Genomic DNA, 14,522 nt, shown 5'->3' with positions numbered 1-14,522 from the left:
TAAACCAAGGGCATCAAATCAAAGCCAAAAAAGCTTTAAAACCTCTACTGGCAATTTCAAACAGAGTAAGCAGTTTTCTTCTACACAGAGCATGTTAAATTATGGGATCTGTACGAGATGACAGTATGGAAATGGAAGGAACCAAGTGGCTAAAACAAGATTACACAAACTCACGGAGGATAGCTCCATTGTGGGCTATGAACTCACCTCTGCATTCTCCCTGCTGGAGGCAAGGATGGCACACCAAAAGAAAGTGATCATTGTATTCTTTCAATATTTATTTTTTTTTTATATATTTTCCTAAATATTGGTACCACAGACAGCATGGTGAACAAAACATAATTCGGAGCAATGTGCCCATTACTTGAGTAAAGGGAAAACAACCTATAATGTCTTTTGGAACTATGTTTTATCCTACGCTTTTCATATGTATCTTTTCATGCATTAAGCATCATTTCATGAGCAATAATTTTTTTCTCAGGGTAAATTCAATTCGTATAAAAAGAGACTGCAATTAAAACAGCTTACGACCATTCCATGACCCATACAGAGCTGGAAAGGGAATAATTTCCTGTTCTATTCATGGTAGAAAATAATTATTTCTGTGACCGATAAAGGTAGTTACATATTCATTTCCAATAAATCCCATGCCTCCCACATGCTGCTCTGCTATTTCCTTTCTCCAGCTGCCCCTTCTGCAGCTGCTCTCTAGAATTAAAAGCAAGACGTAGATGTGCAGAAGCCATGCCCCTGTTTGGAAAAGAGACAGGTCTAACAGGACAAGAATTGTGCGCTCTTTCACCAAAACCCTTGTGGGAAGAGGTGGGCACAGGTTGTAACAGAGGCACTGAGAACATCTCGGCTCAAAAGGCTTGAGATTTTCTACTGGAGACACACGACTAAACATCACATTGCAGCCATTACTTCTGCCCACTATGAACTCTGAATTACAAAGCTAAGCTATCAATATTATACCCTGAAGTAGAACCTTGCTTTGTAAAATACCAAATGATCAAGTACGAAAGTGGCTTACAAACTTTAAGGCTCAACCTGGCAACTAAAAACCCTTTCCTTCAAGATGTTAAGCCAGCAGACAAAGCCGAACACCAGAATCTGCTAGAGATTAGTCACATTGTCTGTCCCAGTATTCTTCCTTCATATCAAAGCTTTAATTGAGAACAGCAATTCCTTACTAAGAGCTAAAATACACAGTCTTTTCAAGATGATAAAGGCATTTATTTAGATGTCAGTAGTCCAAACTGATCCTCCGAATAAATTTACTCATCTCAGAAGAGCGCAGATCTTGTTTGGTAAAGATATTCAGCATCCTGTTTTCCCAATAATTTCCATTAAAAAAAAAAATTTCTCTTTTATTCTATTTTACGTGTTGTCAGTCCTTCACAGTAACTGCTGATAAACACTGTTCATCAAGCAATTCACCAGAATACCAGAAAAGCATATTCCCTTACCTCTACAAATATCGGCACCACTCTACAAACTCTCTTTTGGTGTATTTTTAAAAAAGGAGAGCAATCCTTTCAATCCCATACATGAGTTGCAACCAAAGCCTGTTCATTCAGGCTGCTGAAGAGAGCAAGGTACCTTCCCTCTTGCCTACCTCCTTACTGAAATCCTAACCAGCTGCAGCATTTATACAAACATCGAACACCTTGCTTGGCTAAACTGCAGATCATTTCATCTTTTATCATGGGAAAAAAAAAAATCTTTGTAAAAAAACAAAAGCCATATGCTGCTGTCTCAATTAATTTCAAAGCCAGCGTGCTTTGCAGAGCAACAAGCAGCATCCTTGAGCAGAATACAGCAGTGCCAGAAGACACTCTCCATAAGACTATAAAAGGCTGTCTGATAAGAATGATGTTTCTACTTACTCTAGAATTAAGATGAATATAAGAACATTGGCACAGCACTAAGCCCACGCTCACAGGCCTAGCTGATTGAGGCAAATATATCACCTCTTGACATAAAGCAAGCATCTCTGTGCAGCAGAGCATTATCGAAATGTCAGCAACAGAGTAAAAACCAACAATTAAGCCAAGAATGTTGGAGGAACACAAAGGAAAAACCTCATTCATATTTAATATGTAACTCTTAAGACTTTGCCCCCACAGCTGTGCAGCTGGCTGTCAGCTTGGCTTTGAAGGATATAGACATTACTCTATAGGGGGCTGAAAAGAGGCCAAAGGAAACAGAGGGCTCGTGAAAGAAAATAGAGAGCCTCACCATATTGAGCTCTCAAACTCAGGAACTAGCTTTCTGCAAGTTATCTGCATGAAACATATTCTTTGGCAGCCCGTCTACACCCAGCACAGAACAGGGCGCTCCGATATGCATTTTCCCAGGGTCTGCACAATCAAAAGCCTTGCCGGCGGAGTTCAGCTCGTTTCTGTGCCAAGGCATCCCGCCCAGGCACACGCATGGCCCAAAAGCCAGCTGCTGAGCAAATTAGCGTCTTCCACTTTCGGAAAGGCAAATCGCAAAATTCCCAGGAAAGCTTCTAAACAAACTTTCCTTCGCTTCCCCTTTTCAAAATATACGCACTTAAGCTAGGAGTAGCCCAAAGAATACGCAGGTTACTCTGCTAAATTTAGCCTGGTGAACACCAAATGGAGCTCATTGTACTTAGTCATCTCAAACTCATTTTGTCAATAGCTTGTTTCTCCAAGCCTCATCTGGAAGTTCATCTTTCACCACCACCACCACCAGAGTTCATCGACTTGTTAGGTGCAGACTCACAAAAGCCTTGATACAATCTGTTCTTAGTATCCAAAGTTCATTATTCTATTTGGGAGCTTTTGCTCAAGAACTCTTCTGGCCATCTCATCTCAGAGAGAAATTCATCATTAAATTGGCGTAAGCAAAGCAAAGTTTATTACTATAATCACAACCAAACCTACCGCCTGTCAAGCCATTACCTATGCCAATTAACCAAAGCTGTTAAAAATGGCTTTTTACAGAAAATAACATCAATGTAGTATACTCCAAGTAAGAGCAAAGAAGCTTTTTTTTTTTTTAGTTTTTAAATGCAGCTCAGCTCACAACAGTCTCCAAGTCCTTTTCATATGCTTCTTAAAAGCGATAAGTAAAAAGTTACATACCATTGATGGCACTCAGCACTTTGATCCCATTTCTGTAAGGCAATTTCTATCTCTTCTTTCCCTGCAAATAAGTGGTCAGAGGTCAGAAATTCAGCCGCTTTCTCTCTTAACTTCTTTCTCTGAGGCTGTCAGAGTACAATAATAGAATGGCATAAAAGTCATATATTTGTTAATGTTATAATACATTTGACTTGAAAATGTCCCATAAATAATTTCATACTCTTGCAGTGATGTGGAACATCCAAGACCACTCAAAGAGACCATGCAAATTTGTAGACAGTAGCAAATTGTGTTGACCTGTCAACATGGTTTCACTTCATTTGGAAGTACAGTTATCTATAATGAAAACATCTTCCACACCACATTACGAAAAGTTAATTAGAGCTTTCAGTGGTTTTGTTCTGATGCATTTCACAGCCTCAGATCTCGGAGCCGCCCCACTTCCCCAACTCTCCTCCAAGAACCTGCAGTCTCAAAAAGCTGAAAACTAAGCGCCTACTGAAGGCTAAAAGGACTATCAAAATAAAACTTAAAATTTCATGTTTTAAATGGCTACGCTGATTTCCAGAAAAGAATAATTATATTAGATAGTTATAGTATTAACTAACTATATTTAGTTACGTGCATAATAAACAGGACAGAAATTATTTAGAATGGTGTCTTTTGTTGCACATCTTAACTGTAACAAAGATGATTTTTTTGTTCTATTCTGACCCACCTACAATCTTGCAAACAAACCACATTTGAGATAGTGAAGAAGAATGAGGGAATGAAACTAAACTGATTCCTCTAAGTAAACACACATTTTAAAATATATATCTTTTTTGTATCTGCACGTGTTAGCAACACAAAAAATTAAGTGCGTTATAGCGAAAACTTATTTATCTTAATACCACACAGGATATGGATGATAGCTTTGAGAAACAAACTTTTACACCTTTAACTAGCCCTTGGTCTACTTACACTATCTTTCAGAAAGCAAAAATTTTAAACGCATACCACCGCAATACTGCTAGCTACTCACCTAAAACAAAGATTACAAGGGAAAAAAAAAAATCCACCACATTGTTTGCAAGTGTAGGGTTTATAAATCTGAAGTGTAATGTCAGCTTTGAACATCCCCCTTCCTTTGCCTCAAACACACAATTCCTTACCATCAGATGCGTACGATCTCCTCTCATCTGTGTCTTCTGTGATTTCGCACATATCACTATGTGCTCGGGCCAGGCGCCAAAGAAAGTCTTTCTGGTCTGCATACTGCAGTAAAAACATAAATGTTATATATCAAGACCCGTTCTGCCATTGACAAAGAGCATGAGAAAGAAAAATCAAGTGGGGGCATATACTGGAAGTCGCACAGGCATTTTTTGAAACCTTAAAGGCCCCAGCTCTACAAGAACTGAAGCAGAACCACAAAAGGCCATACGGGGGTCAGTTCTTCAGCAGTCTCCACTAACCTCAAAACACTGGGGAAAAAAAAAAAAAATCACCCTAAACCTCACCACTTCATTAAAATTCACAAATTGAATTTTACTTCTTTCATGCTTCAGTCCGCATTCAAACAGTTTCATATCCTGCCTCGTTCTTAAACCCAGTACAGTACTGTAGGTGTACTGCTAAATTTGAAGCGGATATGTTCTGACAAACTCAAACTTACTTAAAAAAAAAAAGTAGAAAATTAAACCACAACCACCTAACAGTGTGGTTTCTTTTGTGATAGTATTGTAAATAAAAGAAAGTGGGAGAATCACCAGAAAGAAGCACGCAAGAGAATTTCAGAAGCCAACAGGCCGGTCACTTCTTCCTGGTGGGAAGGGAAAAAACCAAGCTACTTGAAATTAGAACCGATCAAGCCATCTGTTATTTCTTTCCTTCTATTCCTCCTGGAAATACAGGAGCCAAAAAGGTTCTGCTCTTTAAAAGGCTGGTAACCCAAGAGGTTTTCTTTGCTGCCTATGCAGCACTTAGGTAAACACTCCAGAGGCTGACAGCGCAAGTGCAGCCGGCGCGGGCACGCCTGCACCCGCTGCTGTAGGTCACAACGGCCGCAGCAAGGCACGTTCCAGTGCTGGGTGCACCCGCAGCCTGTGGCCAGAGCTATAAGCCAGCTATCTGCAACAGCTAGAGTCAAACTATCACTGCCCCTTGCTATGTTCCCACACCTCAACGGCAGCGCCAACGTTCACTCCATCAGGGGATCAATTCACATCGCCTGTATGATATAAAAAGACGCGTTCTTTAAGGTGGCAAAACACCTGCACCATCCAGGTTTTTAATCTCGTTAACTGATACACAGATAAGTGCTGCCTAACCCTTCTGTTTGAATATGCAACTTATTTATTTCATGAACCACTACACGCGCGCAATGGGCAGTCCTCGGAAAGACCAAGTTTCCTGAATATAGATTGAGCCGTTGCATATGCAATGAGGTAAACGTTCTCAAAACGTTTGCCGAGTTTACTGTATACACACAGTACCATTATTTTACACATGTACAGTGTGTTCACTCAGGGAAAGTGATGACATGATGAGACACAGAGTTCCAAGACAGAAAGCGACTGGGAACTGGCTCCTGCTGTAGCCCGAACAATTTTGGCCTTCAGCCTGCTCCCAAGCTGCTCCTGAGGAAGGGGGCCTCTGGAAGCTGGCCCAGTTGTTGTGTAGGACCTGGACCCTGCTAAGATATGCAATTTCCTCCTTCCCAGCTATTTAGCTGAAAACACAAATCACTGCTGGAAAATATAAAAAGGCAACCTTTACCGCCAGCTTATTATTCAGCAGCAGCTGGAATCCCTCTCTCTTCTCCTGCTCATCTCCGTTGTGCAAGCGGTCAGCCTGCTGCAGTAGCTGACCCAGTCCTTCCTCTAGCGAGGAATCTAAGATTAAATGTGTTTCATCCTCGTTAACAAGATCCAGGGAATCCCGTCGCGCAGTTCTCACTGTTTCACAGCTCACTTCATCTTCCCCTTCTTCGCTCTCTCTCTCGGACTCCCGGTCATAATCGGACTCAGCGTTGGCTGTGGTGTACCTTTGAGAAAAAAAAAAAAACACAACACAAAATTAGTTTAAGGAGATGCTGTGCAGCCTATGACAGTTTTATACATACAGTACAGAAAAAACAACTACTCCTAATAGAGGAAGAGGAGTATCTTAGTTTATCCCGGAGAACACTGTACAATCCAAGTCTCTCAAATAACACACCAATCATTATTTCTCATGTAATATACACAACCTCAAAAAGCTGAAGAAAGGCGGCCCCCCAAAAGGTAAGTAGAACTCGGTCACAAGTGTCCACATCTCACTTGCATACCGTAACAGCTTCTCTTAGGCCTTCTAACTTCAACGTAAGAGAACTAAACAGCTAAGAACACAGCCAGGACAATTCAGTTAAATATATTAATTATAAAAGAGAACTTAAACAAAAAATCCGACACACTCATCCATGTGGAAAATATAACGTGAGATTTTTAGCCTGTTCCAGGAAATTTCAGACACAATAGCTGTTTTGGCAATATCTAGTACCTCCATCATCTTGTCTGAGTGCTAAATAAGAAACAGCTTGTTCACACTGACATGTGAAAAGGTGCAAAACAGTAGGAGAGCGAGCAAAACTATTTCACATGAGCAAGAAGTCCAGCAAGGAGACAGCAGATAAGTCATGAAAAGACACCACATGCACAAAAACCCAGGCAATGATTAGCTGCTAAATTAGTCAAATGAACCAGGATAAAGCTCAGATCAAAGTTTCTGAAAATGGCTAAATTTAAGCTCCCCCAAATCATATACAGGCCCCTAAGCTGGAAATTTAAAATAGCATTATGTATTGACTGATACCATTGCAGTGGGGTGTCTACTTACAGAACTAATTTCTTTTTAAAGGAGACTCTCTGTTTGTCCCCTCACGTTTATCTGCAAGCTCTTAACTGAAGAATAAGCACAAGTCAGCCAGCATTTGAAGAATGTGCACTTTGATATTCGGATTTTGTTCGTTTATCTGAATAGAAAGCTCTCTTCCTGAAGCAAGCTGCTTCTAATCCCATAAACGCTTAATTCTAGGGGACGTTTGTAACTGTTACCCAATTAAACTGTGCCCAAGCCAACTTTACAAGTTCTGCTAGAATTAGAAGTCATTGCAGTCTGGGGGCATTCGCTAACTACAGCCGCACTCCCTTTAGTCCCGGCTGAATTTCTCCTCCGAGGGAGAGCCTAGCGCTCTGTGTGTGAAGCTGCCTTTGTCTGGAGACAAAGATACGTGACCAAAGTCCGTATCTGAAGAAAGCAGTTACAGTAATTTGGCCGCACATAGATAACAAGACACATTTGGCTATCAAAGCTTCAATTTTCTGAGAACCATCAATAATGCTCAAGCATTTCCCTCTCTCTTAGAGGGTAAACAAATACCCTCACTCACCACAGCCTCCAACCCTCACCCATAAATTTAAAAAAGCAGCACTTTGTTCTGAAACATTTTAAGACAAGAAATAAAGTAAGAGTCAGCCTTATCACTGCAAAGCCAGGAAAGCAAGCACTACAAGACGACATGCTGGAGATTACGTAGGCAGCACTAAATTAATGGGTAGTGTAGCAACACAGTGGTAGGTGACACTGGTACAGCTCCATTTCAGATTAAAAGCTTCATTTCTTGAATTTTTCTTAAGATTAATGATATTATTAGTTCTCTAGACTACCTCATTTTTGGTACTTAAACACAAACTCCTCAAATTCTCTTATTTCCCATCCTAACCTACTATGCAGCACAGTTGTGGGCTATGCAGCTGTGCTACTGTCTCACTACAACATTTTACCGGCAGCTGCGAAGATTTCAGTGCTTCAGCTGAAAAACACTTTCCACGTTGAAGGCTCCTGAAGCACAATATGGTCTTCAAAAACAGGCAGCAATGGATGGCTCCTACACACTTTTTTCCTCCACCGCAAAAATGTGTTTTCTCTAAGACAGCTCATATAAGATGCTGCCAGTTTAAAAAGACAAGTAATACCATATATAACTTCATAAACTCAGAGTTTTCAGAAAGATTAAGGGCTTTAGATGTTATCACCCTGTTTTCTCAAGTTTACGATGACGGAAAGTTCTTAAATGCTTTAGTATGTTGAGGCCTCTGGCTAGCACACGTCCTGAATGAAAATGAAAACATATTATCTGGAACAAAAAAGCACACGGAAAGAGGAGGCAAAGAAGGCCAAAAGACCAACGCAGTGCCAAAGCAATATAGAGAAATTAAGCAGCCCAAGACCTCTGGGCTCCTGAAAGCTTGTGATGATTCTTGTGAATTGTGTATGAAATCGGAGAAGATGCTTATGTCCATGGGGTTTACAAAATAAAGCCGAAATGTGAGTTGTTCTTTCTGAATTTCATTAAAAGAATACCATTGCCAGAAATGAATACACAGCTGAAATTTATCTGCTGAGAACGGTCTCATTCTTCCTCCCAGTGGCTGCTAAAAAGCTTAAATAGTCTTTTCCAAACTTTACATTGCCTACCCTGATTTTCTACCAGAAAATTTTAGTATTTACACCTCTAGAAGACAATATTGCATACTAAAGGCAGCTGGTCCTGAACAGACTAATATTATACCTATTTGTATAGGACAAATACCAGAGTGAGAAATTATATACTATTCAAATTTTTTTAAAATCAGATGAGAGCTGCTTATCCGCTAATTCTCCACGCTGGTCATTAAACCCAAGTACAGCTTTTAAACAAAATGTAAGAACTCCTCCAGCCATCGCTAGGGTCCCAATAAAGTAAAATACATCGCGCTCCAGAGTTCACCTGAGGTCCCCTAAGGAGGATGCCTTCTCTGAACCTCAGAATTGTTGTCGGCCTCTATCATGACTTAAAATTGTCTAACGATCAGATGACACCTAGGGCTGGTATCTGTTGAAAAAGACCGCCCTTCTCAGCAGGCTTTACAAAATACATTGGCACCCTGATGACTCAATGTATCTGTTATTATCCAGATAGCAAGGTCTTGTCTTCAGAACCAACTATACAGTTTTAAAATTTGTTATGCAGCCTTGTTACTTATTACACCATCGTGAATCACTCCCTAATTTCGCTTTCATATGAACACCCACTTCAGACGAATGAAGCAGTTCTATAACCTGAATGAGATCACATCAGCTCTTTCCTGCTTCACCGATTCCAGCTACTAAAGATAAAATACTAAAGCGACGCGCTTTTATGGCAGTTTCAAAGCCTGCTTTCCTGCAGATCCGTGTCCTTTGTTCTAGGAGGCTGCTACAGTAATGGCTGCTTTGTCCCCTGATTACAAACCCGTGCTACCAAGTGTCAGTTTGCACCAGCTGAGCGGCTGCTCCCGAACAGCAGGTCACGTCCAAATTCTGCCCGCCTTGCTCGCAGTGCTGTAATTAACTTCTCTCTTTAACTTACGTATCCTTTCAACTTCCCGGGAAAACATACACGGCCAGCGCTGCATGTTTTAGAACACACGTACCTCAAAAGCTATAGAATTTGTCTGATTAAGGCACAGAAGAGAAGCGTTTCATCAGAAAGGCGGCAGTCACGTACATGTATGCAGTAGACCTCTTGTTACTGATCTAATATGACAATACTTGCATCTAGGTTGTAATTTTTACTGATGTTCTTAAACTACACGGTACTTTTCACCTGTTTTTAAACTATAAGAACTTAAGCAACACAATTGATCAGTGTGACACACTGAGAAAAATCTGTAAGAAATACTGTATTCAAAGACATTTTAGTTAATTGGATGTATTTTTAACTTTCTCAAGTTTCCCAGACATTCTAAAATATATTATTGTATGGAAATTTTATTTATAAACCCTCTCACTCAAGTCCCAGGCTGGACTTCTACTTCTCTTCTTCCTGCAAGGTTCCCTAATCAAATTATTGCTTAAAAAAACCCCTCAAAAACTATATATATTTTTTTTCTTCCCCCCTTTCTCTGAAAGTCGCAATCATTGCACTTCTCTCCATCTGGCCCTGGCAGTAGTAGACTTACTGCAATAAAAGCAAATAAAACCAGGATGACAGACACCTGGTGGGGAACAAAATCCCTTCCCTTACGTTACAAACTGCTCAGACGTAAGTGAGTGGGCACCAAAGCCCGTAAAAGCTGCCTCTAACCCGGTGCTCTGCTTACCCTCCCTCACTTTCTCCATCGTCCGTATTGGCTGTTCCTGAGCTGGCTGTGAAATAAATTGAACTGGAGCCTGTGGAATCACTTCTTTCTCTAGGAAACGGGAACCGCCTCCGGCGAGTTACTTTCTGGGTTTCTTCCAGATGGGACCTTTGAGGAAGGCAAAAAGAGAAAAAAATAAACATTTGATAGTGAAATGCCTGTTATTTCACTTCCCTTCTCCTCTCCAACAGATTCTATCCAATTCACTTTATATCTAAAGCATTCACAAGGTGACTTACTCTCGCTTATACAAACATCCCGCTGCCATACACCAAACATCGTATTCCACAGTTAAAGCAAGTCTGACCACAGACTTGGTCCATATACAATCCCTGTACGCAATCCATATACAAAGGGGTAATCATATCACATGCATTCCTCTGATTTCTTCAATGAACAAAGACAAAGGAATCCTGAAACATCTTGCAGAATAGAGGACCTTTTATTCTATATCAGAAGTTACCTACGGTTGGCAGCAATCAGAGAGAAAATAGCAGTAACAAGAGACAAACATTTAGAGAACAAATAACCTTCCCGGTCTAGAATACGAAGCAAGTGTCACTACTTGATACTCCATAAGAAAAAAACCAACCCTGGCTAAACATACAATTTTTTTTCACATTAATCTCACTGGAGGTCAAGACATAATGCCAGTGGAAACTAGAGACATACTTTTCCTACTTTTTTGATTTTAAACTTAACGTACTCAATCACGGCTGTTTTACCATGCTACGGAGTAATTATATGCAACAGTAGAAAAAGACAGAAAGGGGCAGGGTCGACACCTGACTTCACCAATGATTTCTGTAGCTAAGTGCTGCAGGCTGTTCCGTAGCTCCTCCACTTCTTTTCTTAGCTCTGAAATGTTTCTCAACACGAAGTCAAGGCGCTCCAGCACATCCACCTGCTCGTCGTGCGTTGGGAGAGGTGCGTACGTAGCACCATCTCCCGCCTCTACAGGAACCAGCACTCTGGGCACGACTTAAAGAAAACAAGAGGAGAAGTTCATTAGATGCAAACGGGAAAAGATTTCACATAGGAAATCTTAATACAATTTTGTTTTCAGAAGATGGGGGATACCAGGCTTGGTCTGAAGTACTGCCGCCTGACCTGGCCTGAGGTTTTGGGTTCTTCAGCTGCTTTACTGCTCCCTTCTCTGACACCAGCATCTAGCCACACTTAACAGATATGCAATAGCAATTAGGGGTAAATAAAGCTCTTTTAACTACACTTCTATAAAAATCCCCTTGTAAAATTTTTTTTTAAGAAGAGCAAAATCCATACTGAATACCAAAAAGATTACTGTAGATGAAGAAACCGCTGGGTTTTTTTAAACTCCTTACTGCAAATTAATTTAATTCCTACTCTCTGCACTTCTGTATTAACAACACACTGAAAAACTACACTCTGCTTTTCTCCTGAATTGCAACCAACTCAGGAGGCCATCAGCCAGGAAAGCAACCAGCTTACAAGATAACATGTGACAATGAACAAGGACAAGGGAAGCTAATTTTGGCCAAAAAAGACTTACTCTTTAAACAAACAAACAAACAAACAAACCCCTCTGTTCTTATTCAAGGAAAAAAAAAACCCAGAGAAACCCAAAGAGGAGACATCAGACTTTAAAGAGCAGTTTAGTCATTAAAACGTGTCATTGCCTTCTACTGAGTATCGAGAACCTTTACCAGTCTGTCTGATCCTCTAATCTTCTTACAGATATGGCACGATCAACCAGCGTGTAAGAACAGATTTACATCTGTGGATTTTAAATATGTTTTCTTGAAAGCTCGTAAGTATTATAAATACACATACTACCAGTTAAGTCAATTATTTAAGAAGGCACACTCTTTTTATATTAACAACAACAACGAGAATCACTCTCAAAAAAGCAGCCAGATTTGCAGAAACGAAGGGCTTATCTCCCAGGCTACCCTGTGGTACCGCATCTAAACTCAGAGAGAAAAACCTAAATTCTCTTAAATAAGGAAGCCCTGTAATCTTTTTCCTACTCTTCTTTTGCTTCTCAGAAACTACACTGTTTGCTTTGCTGTTTTCTCAAGAAAGGGCCGTACAGAATCTCAGTGTGGTGTCTTCAGGCACCTACCCTACTCTAGCAGCATTTGTCGCTGCTCCCGTTACCCCATCAGCAGAGGCCCAGGCTCCCGTCCTCCCTATTTCTGCTCGGGACCTGCTGTTTCAAGGTGAAGTCCCATGAAACTGGGTGAACCGACTCCTTCCAAGATATACGGTCGGCAACCAGGGGCAGATATTTACTGCAGCAATAGTTACCGGCCTATCAAACCCACCTATCAAAGTCATACGGGTCTGTTTGCTCTCCCGTTACTGCCACCGTGCTTGTACGGCATGTGCCACATGCAGTGGAGCCGGAAAATCCTAAGGCATGAGTATCTAAAACCTGGTTCTGCAACATCACAAATTAAAACACTGTTCGCAAACTACTCCTGCCCCAACACGGTACCAAAGACAAGCCTTCAGACACCCCCATGAAGATACTCAAGTAAAAGATGTTCCCTGTAAGCAATTTTATTTTTAAATCTACTCTACTGAACTATGCACATTACCAAAGGGAAACACCCGGCACCTGTACTTGCTCAGCCCTCTGCGCTGCCGGTCTCGCTTTAGAACCTGAGCAATCGCGACGAACAAAGGCAGTTCTGCTTTCTGGTCCCGCAGTTTTGCACTGCCTTGGAGAAATACAAGCAAGCTCGGGTTTCCGAATCAGCGTTTCAAGAAGTGCAACATTGCAACCCCACAGCGGGTCAATTTAAAGCTTGAAAGTAGCCCTTAAAAACGCACCCCAAGAGGCAAGCCCAGAACAGAAGCGGCGTCGCCAGACTCTGCCAGCTGAAGGCAGCCCTTCTGCCACCAATTTTAAAAAGCACCGTGTAAGAACACGGGCAGAGCTGATTTTCCCGGACACGCGGGACGTGCTCAGAGCCCCACGCCCGGCAGGGAGGGCCGGTGGAGAGCCGGTTCCCCGCCCCGGCTGGTTCCCCCCCGCTTTGGGCAGAGCGGTGACCGACAGCCCGGCACGCAGGCCGAGGGCCGGCGGTGGGAAGGGCAGGACGGGCCGGAGGAGGGAGCTGGCAGCGCCCACCGCCCCGCTGACCGGCCCGGCCTCCGCGCTGTCCTCCTACCCTGGCTCCGGCGCCCCGCGGCGGCCTCCTCCTCCTCCTCTTCCTCCTCCTCGGCCTGCCCGCCGCTGCCCCCCCGCCGCCGCCCGCCGCGCCGCCGCCTCCGCCGCAGCACCCAGAGCAGGCCCAGGCCGGCGCCCAGCGCCAGCCCCAGCCCCAGCGCCAGCCGGCCGGGCCCGGGCCGCGCCATCTTCCCCCGCAGCCGGAGGCCCCCGCCGCCACCGGCCGCCTAGCCGCTCCGGGCGGCGCGCGGGGGTGACGCGCGCGGGCAGGCGCCCTATGGCGGGCAGCCGCGTCATCGCCGCGCGCCCCGCCGCGCAGGGCCGCGCCCCAGCGCCGGGGCGGGCCCCGCGTTACGTCAGCGAGGCCGCCGAGGAGACACCTGCGTCTGCATCCGCACCTACACCCGCACCTACACCCGCACCTACACCTGCATCTGCACCTACACCCGCACCTACACCTGCATCTGCACCTACACCCACACCTACACCCGCACCTGCGCCTGCATCTGCACCTGCACCCACACCTACACCCGCACCTACACCTGTACCTGCACCTACACCCGCACCTACACCTGCACCTGCGCCTGCATCTGCACCTACACCTGCACCTACACCTACACCTGTACCTACACCTACACCTACACCTGTACCTGCACCTACACCTGCACCTGCACCTGTATCTACACCTACATCTACACCTGCACCTACACCTGCACCTGTACCTGCATCTACACCTACACCTGCACCTGTACCTACACCTACACCTGCACCTACACCTACACCTGCACCTACACCTGTACCTGCACCTGTACCTACACCTGCACCTACACCTACACCTGCACCTACACCCGCACCTACACCCACACCTACACCGGCACCTGCCCCCCACTACCCCAGTCCCCGCAGCTCCACACCCAGCACCCCAACCCAACCGCTGGCGCCACGCCTTGGCCTCACTAACCGCCGCGGCAGCACCACTGCCCCGCACCACCGCTACAGCCCCCACCGCACCGGCACAGCAGCGGTCGCTCCCGCCGCGGCGCGGCTGCGGCACCGCGGTTCTGC

General features: G+C 43.8%; 1 protein-coding gene across 2 annotated transcripts in view; it reads right to left on the bottom strand.

Moving 5' to 3' along the window:
* The window catches only part of RMDN3 (regulator of microtubule dynamics 3), a 46,739-nt gene extending 33,094 nt beyond the window's left edge, over positions 1–13,645 (bottom strand). For both annotated transcript variants that reach the window (XM_050897127.1, XM_050897128.1), the window contains exons 1-6: positions 13,459–13,645; positions 11,086–11,281; positions 10,262–10,408; positions 5,877–6,144; positions 4,271–4,373; positions 3,117–3,177 (exon numbers count right to left, since the gene is read on the bottom strand). In XM_050897127.1, coding sequence (XP_050753084.1) covers positions 3,117–3,177; positions 4,271–4,373; positions 5,877–6,144; positions 10,262–10,408; positions 11,086–11,281; positions 13,459–13,645 — 962 coding nt within the window. The remainder of the gene's footprint in view (positions 1–3,116; positions 3,178–4,270; positions 4,374–5,876; positions 6,145–10,261; positions 10,409–11,085; positions 11,282–13,458) is intronic.
* Positions 13,646–14,522: the final 877 nt, after the last annotated feature.

The sequence above is a fragment of the Gymnogyps californianus genome, chromosome 5, assembly GCF_018139145.2.
Source record: "Gymnogyps californianus isolate 813 chromosome 5, ASM1813914v2, whole genome shotgun sequence".
In the NCBI taxonomy this organism is placed as follows: domain Eukaryota; kingdom Metazoa; phylum Chordata; class Aves; order Accipitriformes; family Cathartidae; genus Gymnogyps; species Gymnogyps californianus.
The sequence above is the reverse complement of the archived record's forward strand: the minus strand, read 5'-3'. Positions and strand labels throughout refer to the sequence as shown.